The 14,300-nt window shown below is 42.1% G+C and overlaps 1 protein-coding gene across 1 annotated transcript; it reads right to left on the bottom strand.

The window, feature by feature from the left end:
- Nucleotides 1–4,245: 4,245 nt before the first annotated feature.
- On the bottom strand, nucleotides 4,246–13,499 carry LOC124681731 (putative GTP diphosphokinase RSH1, chloroplastic). The gene is made up of 24 exons (XM_047216559.1): nucleotides 13,449–13,499; nucleotides 13,082–13,332; nucleotides 11,803–11,988; nucleotides 11,319–11,384; nucleotides 11,126–11,218; nucleotides 10,889–11,020; nucleotides 10,670–10,771; nucleotides 10,505–10,582; nucleotides 10,359–10,430; nucleotides 8,759–8,866; nucleotides 8,578–8,675; nucleotides 8,041–8,101; nucleotides 7,882–7,944; nucleotides 7,745–7,801; nucleotides 7,559–7,660; nucleotides 7,309–7,467; nucleotides 7,060–7,191; nucleotides 6,898–6,984; nucleotides 6,649–6,720; nucleotides 6,211–6,297; nucleotides 5,691–6,141; nucleotides 5,072–5,133; nucleotides 4,832–4,900; nucleotides 4,246–4,751 (listed from the first exon to the last, which is right to left on the bottom strand). Exons 1-24 carry the CDS (start codon nucleotides 13,477–13,479, stop codon nucleotides 4,659–4,661), a joined length of 2,712 nt encoding a protein of 903 aa, XP_047072515.1. The 5' UTR covers nucleotides 13,480–13,499; the 3' UTR covers nucleotides 4,246–4,658.
- Nucleotides 13,500–14,300: the final 801 nt, after the last annotated feature.

Genomic DNA, 14,300 nt, shown 5'->3' on the forward strand with positions numbered 1-14,300 from the left:
TGTGAAAGCCAGGATTTGAACTCGAGACCTGGGGCTCTGATACCATGTTAAGGTTCATGCACTAGCCACTTGAACCAAAAGTCCGAACTGATGGAAAGGGCTAGGCAATCTACTTTATACACTTCACAACACCCCCACTCGCGTGTGACGGGAGAAGAGAAAGTCAACATGTGAAAGAAGAAGAGCACACCGAAACAGGGCATCAGCGGTGGCTAAAGAGGGGGCAACAACAATTTTAGGCTTAATTGCGAAAACCGGTGCAACAGCAATTTTTTGGCTTAATTGCGAAAACCGGGGCAACAGCAATTTTTAGGCTTAATTGCGAAAACCATGTGAAAGCCAGGATTTGAACTCGAGACTTGGGGCTCTGATACCATGTTAAGCTTCATGCACTAGCCACTTGAACCAAAAGTCCGAACTGATGGAAAGGGCTACGCAATCTACTTATACACGTCAACACCCCCTCTCACGTGTGACGGGAAGACGAGAAGACAAGTCAACACGTGTAGAGAGGCAAAGAGACAGCGCCGGGACCACACGCCACACAGCAAGAGGCAGAGAGGGGGCAACATCAATTTTTAGGCTCTGATACCATGTTAAGCTTCATGCACTAGCCACTTGAACCAAAAGTCCGAACTGATGGAAAGGGCTACGCAATCTACTTATACACTTCACAACACCCCCACTCGCGTGTGACGGGAGAAGAGAAAGTCAACACGTGAAAGAAGAAGAGCACACCGAAACAGGGCATCAGCGGTGGCTAAAGAGGGGGGCAACAACAATTTTTAGGCTTAATTGCGAAAATCGGGACAACAGCAATTTTTAGGCTTAATTGCGAAAACCATGTGAAAGCCAGGATTTGAACTCGAGACCTGGGGCTCTGATACCATGTTAAGGTTCATGCACTAGCCACTTGAACCAAAAGTCCGAACTGATGGAAAGGGCTAGGCAATCTACTTTATACACTTCACAACAACTGCTACAAGGAATAGATTATTGTAGCGGGATTTTTCTTTTCTATAGTATTCTTTCATTTTTTTATTGTGTGTATACACATTGCTGTTTGAGCATTTACAGATTGGGTGTAATTGGAATCTTTGCGATATTAATATATTCACTTTGTCGAAAAGAATATAAACATTTAGCGGAACACATTAAAAATTAACTGAATCAAAATTATTACTAGATTCATCTAAGATTCCGATTCCCGGTAAAAAAATATAGAATAGAAAAATATGGGACAAAAAAATAAATCCACTCGGTTTCAGACTTGGTACAACCCAAAAACACCATTCTTTTTGGTTCGCACAACTAAAAAATTATTCTGAAGGTCTATAGGAAGATAAAAAAATAAGGGATTGTATAAGAACTATATACAAAAGAGTACAAAAACTTGCGAAAGTTAACCTATAATTAAGCATAAAAAATCGGCAACACATCTTGATAAGTGATCTTGCGCGGACTGCATCTCCATGGCTTCCATGTTAAACTTGACGGCTATTCTTCTGGAGGTATGAAGATCGGAGGAGGGATGAAAACCGGATTACTGCTGCTTGTATGGTCGTGGTGGGTGCACATGTCCCAATCATCACCGCACCTAGCGCCGCCATCCCCGGCCCTTCTAGCCCCGCACGATGCCACCCAGGTGCTGCCAGACTGCCTGAGCCTGACCTCGAACGCCGCCGTCCCGCTCTGCATATCCGCCGCGAGGCTGTCCATGAGATAGCCCGGCAGGCGAACGCCGGTGCCCTCGGCGACAACCTGCACGTCCGTCGACTTCTTGGGCCCCACGCAGAGCCGATGCGGCGCGGCGGCGCTGGCGGCGAGCGGGACGCAGCGGTAGGACACCTGCACGTACGTTTCGGCGTCCATGCACACGTGGCGGAAGGGGTTGCTGGAGGCGAGGCGGAGGGTGAGGTTGAACCGCGGGTCCAGCGCGAGGTCCTTGGACGGCGGCAGCTCGAGGCCGGAGACGGAGTCGACGGTGACGTCGTAGTTCCTGCTGGGCATTGCGGAGACGTAGAGGAGCACGAAGCCGACGAAAAAGACGGCTGCAACCGAGGACGTGCACAGGCAGCACTTGGACGGCATGGCGGTTCAGCGATTTGAGAACGCCCTTGTGGCAGGTTGCTTGGCTTGGCTTTGGCCTGAGGCCTGAGCGGTAGGCCGCCGGCCTTCTTATAGGAGCAGAGAACGGGGTACGTGTGTTCGGTTCGGAATCCGGCTAGGCGGCAGCCGTTCCGTTTGGGAGACGCATTAGGTAATGCTAATAATACGTGTTGGTTCAGAGTTTAGGCTCGTATTGATGTTTTGCAAAGTCCCGCCAAAACGTGTATGTTATGCAGACAACATGAATCAACAGCCCATACCGAATCAGGTACAACTCAAACGCAACAAGGTTCTAGCGACAATACACTATTGCATATCTACATACTCCCTCCGTCCACAAATAAGTATACATCTAGGTTTTTGGATAAGTCAAACTTGTTTAATTTTGACCAACTTATTATCAAAAATTATACGCATATGTGACATTAGATTACTATATTATGAAACTACATTTTAAGGTGGATCTAGTGATACTAATCTAGTGTCATAAATGCTGCTACTTTTTCCTAAAAAGGTGGTCAAATGTAATAAAGTTTGACTTATCAAAAACCTAGATGTACACTTATTTGTGGACGGAGAGAGTACGTGATTAAACTCTATGCCAGTTCCTGTTCAAATCTGCCGTCGTGCTCCTGGAATCTCCCAACTTCTTTTTCCAGATGATAGCTTACCGTTCTTCAAAGCACGAGGGGAGCAAGCGTCCAGAACTAAGGCTGTACCGGATCTCTATGCCTCCTGCACGGACACCTACTCAACCCTAGGAAACGTTCCATTACAAGTGACAATGGAAACTTTTGAGACTAAATACCTTATATTACCAACGCCGGATGGGAGAATGTGTTGAGGGAAATTCCAAAGTCTGCAATCCAAATTAGCTAAATACCTTGTGGAGTGGGATGACAATCACAAATCACAGGCAGCTAAGGAGATTTTGATCAAAGCAATTGCCAAAAGCCCCTTGGGGTTATGTGATGTGCTCAGGAAAATGGCCAGGAGTTATTGTTGGGATGCGGAGAATGGGAAGAGGAAGACACATTGAGTTGCTTGGGATATAATGTTGCGTCTGAAGTAGTGTTGGCTCCCGATACATGCGTCTCTTCAACCAAGCACTGTTTTCGCGCCAAGCTTGGAGGCTTATTCAGTATCTGAACACTCTCTATGCCCAGTTATTGAAAGCCATATATTTCCTTGTGGATCCCCGATTGACACGGTCTTCACGTGGAATGGTTCATCAACCTTGTACATAATTGGGTACTGACTGATATTTGCATCTATTGATGCAGAGGCTAAGTATACCCCATCTCGAAGAAGAAAAATTGACTACAAACTCCAACTGCATAAACATGGGTAATCTGGCGGGTCGATACTGGTGCACAAATCAGGGCCTGGCATGACCCTTGGATCCCCAGGGATGCCAGTCACCTCTCGCGATCACCGCAAGGGCGCTGAAGGTATCGTTGGGTGGCAGATTTTCTAGCTAGATGGTTCTTGGAACACAGAACGCCTGCAGCAGTATTTTGTGCAAGAAGATATCCACGAGATACTCAAAATTCAGAATTCTAGCTAGCCGCAACAACAGTGACTTCATAACCTGACAGGCATATTTACAGTGAAGAGCGCGTATCGTTCAGCTCTGAATGCAAGCATGCAGAGGCAAGACCGAGGGGCCACCAGTGCACGGCCTGACGGAGCAAGGCCAAACTGGACGAGCATACGAAATTGCCAGGTACCACCTAAAATGAAAATGGCGTGAAAGATCTGTTTCAATGCTATTTCAACACAAGCCAACTTGGCAAGGAATGGCAACAGAGTCTTTGTCCAGTGTGTGGTCTGGAAGATGAAGACCAGTTTCATGTGTTTATGCGTTGCCCCCATGCCCACCAGCTTTGGCAAGCTATGTCTGAAGTCTAGCCGCTATCTCGAGAAGACCTCCCTGATGCATACAGGGACATAATTGTTGCTGCACTTGTTGGCCTTGCTTTTCTTTCTCCAATTATATGATTTATTAATATTGATTATTACCATCCCATTCATTATTCTGTTATTATATTTATGCAAGCCTACTGACTAAAGAGCGAAACCTTCAAGAGTTCACATCAACCATAGGTACATAGTAGTACATCATATTCATGAGTATAAACGAGGGCAAAATTTGAGGAACTGACATTCCAGGTCAAAACTCTAGCTGCACGTTCGAGTACGCAACTAATATATGCAACCCACCGAAGGGAAAGAAAAAAAGAGAAGGCGACAGCCTTTATTTGAAGGCTTCTTGTATAAACCCAGCCAATCCCTGCACTAACAGTATACTACTACTCGCTCAGCTATGTACACTCTTTCGCTTCCAGAATGAAGCATGGTAACATCTGGTTCTAGTTCCCTCTGCTGCCACTCTGTCTGCTTTGACAAAGCCAAAGGTTGCATGTTCATCATCCGGATCTGACTGCTCCCAAAACATCGACTGACAGGTTCATCGTTGGTGCTTCCAAAATTGTCTCGGTTTCGGTGGAGATAAAGGTGCACTATGCAGCACGATTACTTGAAATGCACTAGCACTCAAGAACACCCAACGGGTTATAGCTACACCCAGCAGACCATCCAAGAACACCAAGAATCATCTCAACGCTGGAGCATGCACTGACCTGCCATTGTGATTCAGGTTGAATACACTTGTAAAGAACTCAAACACTAATATGTATACAAGTCAGCGATGGGAGTGTACCACATTCTCATCAGTGCCCTCAAAATGGAACAAGAGCACACCCATTCCTCTTCGTTTATCTCTTTCTGCCTGTAATGCACAGCTTACATGGTCAAACATTGCCGAATGCAACTACAAGGACTGGGGGATTAGTAGAAGTTAGGAAACTAAGAAAAATGATGTGTTGTTACTTCATAACTAACTTGAGTACACAGAAAAAATCAATATTTAAAATCATTGAGGGAAGCTCCGTCCACTTACCACACAAGAACATATAGTAATTCCGCAGGCTGTTAACGCCGATGTAACTTCTGCCATCATCCCTGTGCATTTAAAATACTAATTGAAATGGTTTTACTAATGCTTGCAGTGAAAGCTCAACAACAACGTAGAACCATAAGAAGTTGCAAGAAAACAGATACTATTACCACACTTCCATAAAATAAGGCGTATAATTTTTTTCAGAAGTCGAATTATGTAAATTTTGACCAACTTTTTAGAAAAAATATCAACATCTAACATACCAAATCAATGTCATTAGATACATCATGACATATTCTCAATAGATTTCTCTATAAGCTTGGTCAAACTCTACATTGTTTGACTTTAAGAAAATGGCTTATTTTACTGAACAGAGGGGGTACAAGTTAACTGATGTGTCAAATAATTCATGTGTTCGTCTACGGCAAGGGAAGCGACAGAATGTACATTAGATTAGTCTGGTTAAGGAACATGGCAAACAGCTATGCATAAAGGGCACAAAGTTGAGATTAGCATAGTTGCAGTGAACCTTAGTACTCCTATTACACTTCTGAGGGTAGAGAGACATTAATCCTATATATTCAGTTTACAAAATAGTTAGATAGTAAACGAGTAATACCTTTACGATCAACACACACTATGCAAAGCCATTGGATAGAGTTGCCTTCTGTATTGTGCCAGGAAGAAATTTTACCACATTTCCAATGATCCAAACTAGCGAAAACCTCCGTACATGCAGAGATGCCAGGGTGCATGAACCCAGTGGAGCTATCACCCCGAATTGTTGAGCCATTAATTTTTATTCCCAGTTCCTTAACAGTTTTGTTGTGCTTCCCATTAACCTTTGGAGTGTGAACATTGTTAACAGGTAAAAAACCATCACTATTTTTATTTGCAAAGGATAACTTGTTGGGACTTAATATCTTCTGCCAATTGAATCTGTAGTCCTCATTTTGTGTGGCTGGAATTAACGGCTCACTGTCACTTTCATCTTCAAGATCAGCGACAAAGTTATTAACTGCCTCCGCAGTTATTTCAGCAGCAGAAAGAGCAGCTTGCTCCCTTAAGAACTGGATAAGCAAACGATTAGTTACTGCAGCCATCAATTAATGTAAGAAATCAATATTGATGAGACCTACTTTCATAATTTTGTGTCTAGCACTGCGGGTTTTTGCATGCTGTAGCCACTGCTGATGACGCTGGAATGCATATTTACTGGATAATTTCTGGAACAGAGAAAAAAATGATACAAGATTAGTTTACCCACATATAAGAGATACTATATGTATGTCAATACAACTGCTGCAGTACAGATTTTCTGTAGCAGTAAACAATTTGGTAGCTGAACTACAAGTGAAAGAAAAATACAAGACAGACTTCTTAATTAGATGGTCATACACTGGAATAAAATTTCAGAACCACAATTGTATGAAATTTATATTCAGGGCTGCCTTCCAGTACAAAGTTTTCTTAGTAAGTCTGTTTCTATCAAATATGAAATCAAAACTACACAACTAAATATGCCAAAATGGTATAATAGGAAAATAAAGCATGTAATCTGTGTGAGAAATACTAACATCGTAAGTTATTATCTCCACTACTTCAGCGTTCGCAAGTGCATGGATTGGTGAAACTAGATTACCATTCACCTGAAAAGAAGAACATGAGCACCCTCATATGATTGTTTAATTGTACTACTCCATCCGACCCATAATACTTGTCGCTGAAACGAGTGAATAGACACACTGAAATGTGTCTAGATACATGCAATTCAGATTTAGCGACAAGTATGGATCAGAGGGGGTACTATTTTCTCCATAACTAACCTTTGCTGCTACCATTTTGTTGCCAATTTCCGTATGGATCAGATATGCATAATCAATCACAGTGGCTCCCTTAGGCAGGTTTTTAATCTGAGAACGAAAACATAGTTAGCAAAGTGACCGACCCAAGCAAAAGCTATATTGTCCTCCAAGTTCAATGATTACCTCGCCTTTAGGTGTAAAAACAAAGACACGACTTCCCAGAAGATCTCTGGTGATAGTATCCACAAATTCCCTAGAGCTCATGTTACCAACAAATTCTTCTTGCCATTCACGGATTGCATTGAGCCAACCAATCTATGAAAGATGAAAAGTCAGTGAAGGACTTTTTAAGTCAAGTGAGATAATAATAAAGAATGTGAAACACAAGCTTCAACAAATCAGTGTCATTATACTAAGTAAGAAAATATATACCCTCAGAGCAAAGCCTGTATTGTTAAGACAGATCACTTTCCCATCTAAATTTCTTCCACTAGATATTCCTGGACGCACAGGTCCTGACACCACCCCTCTTCCACTGTAGTGTGCAGCAATGCCTCTTTCTGCTATCAGATCCATATCTTCTGTTCTTATCTGCAATACGGTTGGAACGTCATTCATATCTTAAAATAAATCTTATGGTTGAGTTCTCTAGTTTAAATTTTGCTGAAAATAGGCAGCATACCTGAACTTCTAAATGGAACATACTCTCATTTAGAAATGGTATTACTGTAGTATGTAGACTTTGATAGCCATTAGGCTTTGGGGTTGCAATGTAGTCTTTAACCTGTCGGCATAGCTGAGTTTTAGAAAAATGATACAAGCAGCATAGGTCAAAACAACATTGAATAACATAAAGCGGATAACTCACAGCTTGAGGTATAGGTGTCCATATGCCATGAACAAGACCAAGAGCATGGTAGCAGATCTGAATTGAATCAAAGATACTTGGGACGTCAGTGATAGATTGACAGCAAAAACAAGTTAATACATGGTATGTAATATTACCTGTTGTGAGGTGCAGAGTGGCCCAACACCATTGCAGGACTTTGGTTTTATGATGATCCGCAGCTGAGCCAATAATATAAAGTCATGTTTTTAAGACATTCATAAGAATGATAAACTGAGCATCAATAATCACCTGTGAAGATATTCAGAACAACGTACCTGAGCAACCTGGTTTACCTCATTTATTGAACTCTTGGACTTGAGAGCGGTTTTATAAATGCTGCAAGATTATCCAAATAATAAATAACCCACAAGAGAAACAAACTTACAGCCATAATAATGCAACACATTGTTCGAATTTTTTGTTACAAGATGCAAATGAGAAGTCAATGAGTAAATGATTATGCAGCATTCTGTAAGGACAGTAACTGTGCCACATTGTGAACTGATGTTTTGTCAGTAATGCAACACAGTTGCAAAAAACTGATTATTTTTCCCTCTTTATAACCATCTAAACCAACAAATTGTGCAGCGATTAGTATGGCTCATATGAATTGAACTGATCAGTATTATTAAGAAAATAAGCTGAGCACATCAGTATCTTACCAAAAAAATACATCACTAAGCAGACATAGTACTAAAGTGGACACTCTGCAGTCTAAGTATCCTCATGTAAGACCACCGATTTACCTTAATGAAGGACTAGTCTAAAGAGATTACTTATTTTAACTTAATGGAATAGCATGTCTGCTCTACCTGTAAACTTCTTTGCAGACAGAGCGCACTTCTGTTTCAACACTCACAAGGTCAAGAAATTGATCCTCAGCAATTTTTTCCTTTAAGATTCTATTTGCCTGGAATTGAAGATCTCAAAATAATCAAGAAACATCATCAACTCTACATGCAAAAACATGTTAGTGCTATATCAAAACTGTACCTCTTCCAATTCTTGTTCATGGGCCTTGAAGATGTCTTCAACTCTTTTCCTTAGTTCAGCAAAATCACCAGGATTCATGTACATGAAGGACAGGTATTCTAACTCAGACTGCAATGATAAGTTCTAGTCATCAAATGGACGAACCAACGAACTAATAGTCCACAAAAGTTAAGAATCAGCAGGCTATGGTAGAGTGCTTTGTTAACATAACATAGACATTATAACATTGCATGGAGTATGCCACATAAAAAGAATTAGCATAAGGGAACATTTTTTTTAACTTATACAATATACTCGTATATAAACATCTGCTTTATTCATAAGATGAAGGGAAAACATTTCTTTGGCCCCTTAGCTTTGGCGGTAGGTCATTTAAAATCCCCAAAAACCACCATCATAGGAAAAATGGTCAGGTTTAAAAACATCAAGGAGCTGGATGCCTGGTTTTGCAATTGAACTTGAAGGTCAACAGAGTTCCCTAAGATATGTTTTGTAAGAAAGTTTCGGTGAAATAAGTGAAATCTAACATTGCAACAGAGGTAAAAGCAAAATGTCTAGGATCGAATTTTCCTTCAAGTAATACCACAAGGACTTTCGAAAGTGTAACACAGGAGGGGTTAGAGGTATATTAAATAGGGGAGAAATAACATCAAAGCCTTTGATGTTCATGAATGTAAGAAATTGAGATTGAAATCATGTTCGTTAGGACAAGGTTGTATAACAATCATACACATACAGTTGTTTACACTAGCTTGAGAATTTTCATATCAACAATAATCAAACTATACACTAGTTCAAATTCCAGTTTTTAAGACACACATGAAGGCTGCTATCGCTTAAATAGCAGGCCAAATTTTACTGCAAGAGACATTGGTAACAAGCAAAGTAGAATGCACTGCTCAGAAACAGCACATCAGTAAGAGAACGTCTCTAGTGATATGGGACCTTAGGTTATACATTGTATACATGGCAAATGGGCCATTTGATCTTGCATGTAGTGACAGGATCACATCCTGGTGATGTTCGGTCCCTTATTGGTGGGCATGCAGAAAACACCTTGGCTTTATCGAATAGCATCGTCGGAAGTACTGCTCAACGTTATTGGTCCCGATTCCTTCCTTCTGTTTCTTCCAAATATCTCTATAGCTTAAGGGATTATATATACATGTGCCCGTTTTCCCAATACAAAACTATTTACTAGTGCATCTATAAATTTCTGGTTATGCAGTTATGTTAGTTATTCCAGAACATGAATGGGACATGGATGGGGATTCTGGACGGACGGAAGGCAGAGTTGAGGTGATATTGCAAGGATGAGATACTTCTAAGGAGCAAAAAACAAATGTTCCAGGTGAGGCAATGCAACTGAGTTGATCATGTCCTTCCCTTTTATATCCATCACCCCATAACTGTTGGATTCATGGTATCAGATCATAGGCTGTATCAGATCATAGGCTGTATCCCCCGCAAAAAAAAAAAAAAAAAAAAAAGATCATAGGCTGTATCACTAGATATCCTCCCATCACAAAAGAAGCACCATGGTAATGAAATTAGCTTGCACAACAATAATGGCTATCTTGTAAGAGTACACATCAGGTACCTTTATTTGATACATCCCAAGCAGTTTTGCTAGGGGTGCAAAGACCTGCAGCGTCTCCATGGCAATCGCATACTGGAAAGAGGAGTGCTTAGAATAAGATGAAACTTAATTATAGAGAGATCTTATACCAATGGAAATAAAATTACCTGCTTGTGCGGAGGCATGTGTGTAAGAGTACGCATGTTATGCAACCTGTCCGCCAGTTTCACAATGATTACACGAACCTACAGAAGATTATTCATTCATTTGTTATGAAACTAGTACATACTTCAAAACTGCTGCCAATTAAACAGTCTATCTGGGGAAAATACCTCTTCTGTCATTGCAAGAAACATCTGTCTTAAGTCTTCAGCTTTGACATCTTGTTTTGAACTACCCTCATTTTTGCATTGAAGTTTCCCTAGCTTAGACACCTGTATTTTTCATAAATAGGTTTATGATTCCCTTGAAGTCAATATACCTACGTCGTGTAAGTTTTACAGTTATAGCACACAGATTAGAAATCGTGAAAATGTGAGATAAAAGTATACCTTTGTTTCCCCTTCAACAATACGGCGTACTGTTGCCCCAAACTCGTTTTGTATTGTTTCAAAAGTAACCATGTCAGTATCTTCAACAGTGTCATGCAATAAACCAGCAGCAATTGATTCCCAGTCAAGTTCCTAGTTATGTCCATGGAGCACAGCAAAACCTAACTTCATTACGTTCATACTAGGAATACTTGAGAAAATACGTCATTACAGTTTCAATGATATACTACTACTCACGTGCTCTCCAAGAATGCGGGCAACTTCAACAGGATGAATGATGAAGGGTTCCCCACTCCGGCGTTTCTGCCCATTATGTGCTTCATATGCTAACTGCATTAGACCATAAGCTATAATGATGCAGCCTCTTGATGCCCTCTACTAGAATACTATTTGGAAGCTACGTGGAAGAACAATATCAAATACAGATTACCTTAAGAGCGTCATGTACAAAGTTCAGTTCTTCAGGTTGAAGGTACGAGATAGCTGGTCTGAGACTCTGTCATGTAATAGCATTAATAATTATAACATGCAATAGACAAATTCAATCTTATTTTGAACAAAAACTGAGAAATCAAAATAAGTCCTTGCTTCTTTTTGTTAATTATTATAAAATGTGTGCACAACAGTAACAAGGAAGAACATGTGGTGTTACAGTACCCAGGCATGAAGCGACTGTTGACTTCTTTGAGTTAATTGTTATGTATATGCTTGGAGACATGTGGAAAGGTAAGACACATGTCTCCAAGCATATACATGCATCTGATCATGAAATGGTCATAAAGCAGTGAGCAAACTAAAGTGTTGATAGAGCAAAGCAATTAACATCTTCAGAGGCATGTGAACACGACTAGTATAAGCTAAATATGCACCACAATGGAGCAAAAAGTGTTGAGATTTGTGGTTCAGTGACACACCTCCCACAACGTTTCTGGAGAAACAAGGCTGAACTGATCAGATGACGAATGACAGGAAACCCTCCACGCAGGATTCACAGGGGTTGACCAAGATCTGAACTTTTCTCCAGAGGAAACAAAACTAGCCGATGAACCATGACCCAGCTTTCCATTGTTGATGTCTTCTCCCCAGGTGGTGTGCACTAGCTGGAATCATTACAACATTTCAGATGAACAGTGACCAACTTTCGGTATGAGATGCTAGAAACTCCCAAAAATTTACTAATTTGTGATTAGTGGCACCACTGTTTTATATCAGATTGTTCATTCAGTGTCATGAAAAAGCGTCTGTAGTTTGTGGTAGCTAACAACATGCTCTTCTGGATATACATGTGTCTTAGTGTCTGGATGTATGTACATTTCCAGTGGCTCAGGTTCTTTAGAATTTCATGCTTTCACTGTGGTGTAAATGAAACAAGATATTAGCCCCATTGCTCTAAGGAATACCAACCCCTCCCTCTGTTACCAGATTTATCCCATTTTAAGAACAAGCGCAATCCACTCAACTAAAACACAAAAGTACTCAGTTTGACCACATAAAAGTAGGGTGGTTGCTGATTACAGCATATATTTCCCAAAAAAAAAAGTTCCATAATGTTATCTTAAAAACACTAGTAATATGTTATCTTAAGAGAGGTGATATGGATAGGATGATTACTGATTGCAGCACACATATGTCCGTAGGCACTGTCATTTTTGAATATATTCAACAGAAATGGTACTAGATGTGTTCGTTGACCGACCATATATGGTTATATAAGTCCGTTCCGAGTTATAAGATGTTCTAGCTGTTTTTCTGCAGACGTACGTTTCTAGATGCATTTCATTTCTCTGTTCACTCATTTCAGTTCATATGTAGCCCACACTGAAATATCGAAAACATCTTGTAATTCGTAATGGGGGGGAGTACATAATAACGGAGCACGTAATAAGGAGATTACGTGTCAAACAAATGTAGGTTTTCCTTAAGACGAGGTACTTCATGATGGCCCCTGACCTAAAAAATGCCAGAGGTATCAACTTTATACCAACACGTATTTGACGGTTTTGATATTTCACACCTAGAGGCTAGAGTGGTTTCACTAACTCCACCAAAATGGGGCAACCCACTAGTAACAAGCACCTCCATTCCCACTAAGTTGTTAGACCTAGAGTACTAAGCTAGCACAAATACCCCAAAATCGTGTCAACAGCACGGTTATGCAGCAGAGAATCCCTAAACGGGCAGGAAGCAACTCACCGTGTTGTTATTGTTGTTGCTGATGTTGGTACTCTGGCGCGGCCGCCCTCGCCGCCTCCCTGCGCCCAGTCCCTCGGCGTGGCTACAGGAGGAGCACTGCGCGGTGCTGGCGAGCGCGCCGGTGAGCGCGCGCGGCGCGTTCCAGGCGCAGGAGAGGACGCTGCATTCGTAGGGCCTCCCGCCTCCGCCTCCGCCGCCCCGCTTCCAGGAGGTGGAGGACCTGCACGAGCTCACGCAGTCCAGCGACGACGCTACGCGCACATAGCACACGAGGAACAGAACAGAACCAAAAAATAAAACGTCAGGCTCCGGAGGCCCAAAACCTAGCCGGGTTCCGGGAGGAGGGGTCGGGGTCGGGGGGGCGTACCGGCGGTCACAGCGGCCGTCGGGGGCTGCATGGCGCCGCGGCGGCGGCCAATCTCATCGGCGGCGCGGCGGCCGGCGGCAGGGGGGGCGTCCCGGGCTCCGGCGGCGCGCGAATTCGGCGGCCGGGCGCGGCGGGCGGTCGGGGGTTTGCCGGGGCGAGACGGGGAGGAAGGAGGAGAAGGGATAACAGGAGGACGGAGGCCACACAACACAAAGGGCCGCCCGCGCGGCCGTGGTGAAGTAAAATAGGGCTAAACTGCAGGTCTCAGATTCTACTCTGCTTTTTTGTTCCTGGATTTACTTTCTTTTCCTGCTTTTTTAGGGTGCGAAAATGTTGGAGGTTTTTTAGGTTGATTTTTTCTGGCTTCAGGGGAGGAAATGGTGTGGATCACTGGATCCTAGTGCTCCCGTCTCCACTAGCTAGTTGCCCAGCTCGGCGCCTCATCTTTTTCAGTTTCTCTTTGCGCAAGAAGGTGCTTGCTTGGGAGGAGGAATATTCATCGGTATTTCGTGCGTGTAATAATCGTGAGGATTGATGGGCATAGTGGAAGAGGAGCGCCTAGTGCACGCCTAGCTCGTGAGCGATATGGTACTACTTTGGCTCAAGTAGTGTTAAACAACGTTTTTGTTGCACAAGATATATACTCAGCGTGCGACTTTTGACTAAGTTTATAAGCCTTATTTATTAAAACGAAGGAAGTAATGTGGTATTTTCGAAAAACTTAAAACGGAGGCCAAACTACACATGTCCCTTTATTTGCACATTTTCAAGACTATTAAATTTGCCAGATTTTGTCAATTTCGTGTAGCCTAGAGTACAAATTAGTTTGCATTGAGATTTGGCACCATTGTA

The sequence above is a fragment of the Lolium rigidum genome, unplaced genomic scaffold, assembly GCF_022539505.1.
Source record: "Lolium rigidum isolate FL_2022 unplaced genomic scaffold, APGP_CSIRO_Lrig_0.1 contig_5390_1, whole genome shotgun sequence".
Classification (NCBI taxonomy): domain Eukaryota; kingdom Viridiplantae; phylum Streptophyta; class Magnoliopsida; order Poales; family Poaceae; genus Lolium; species Lolium rigidum.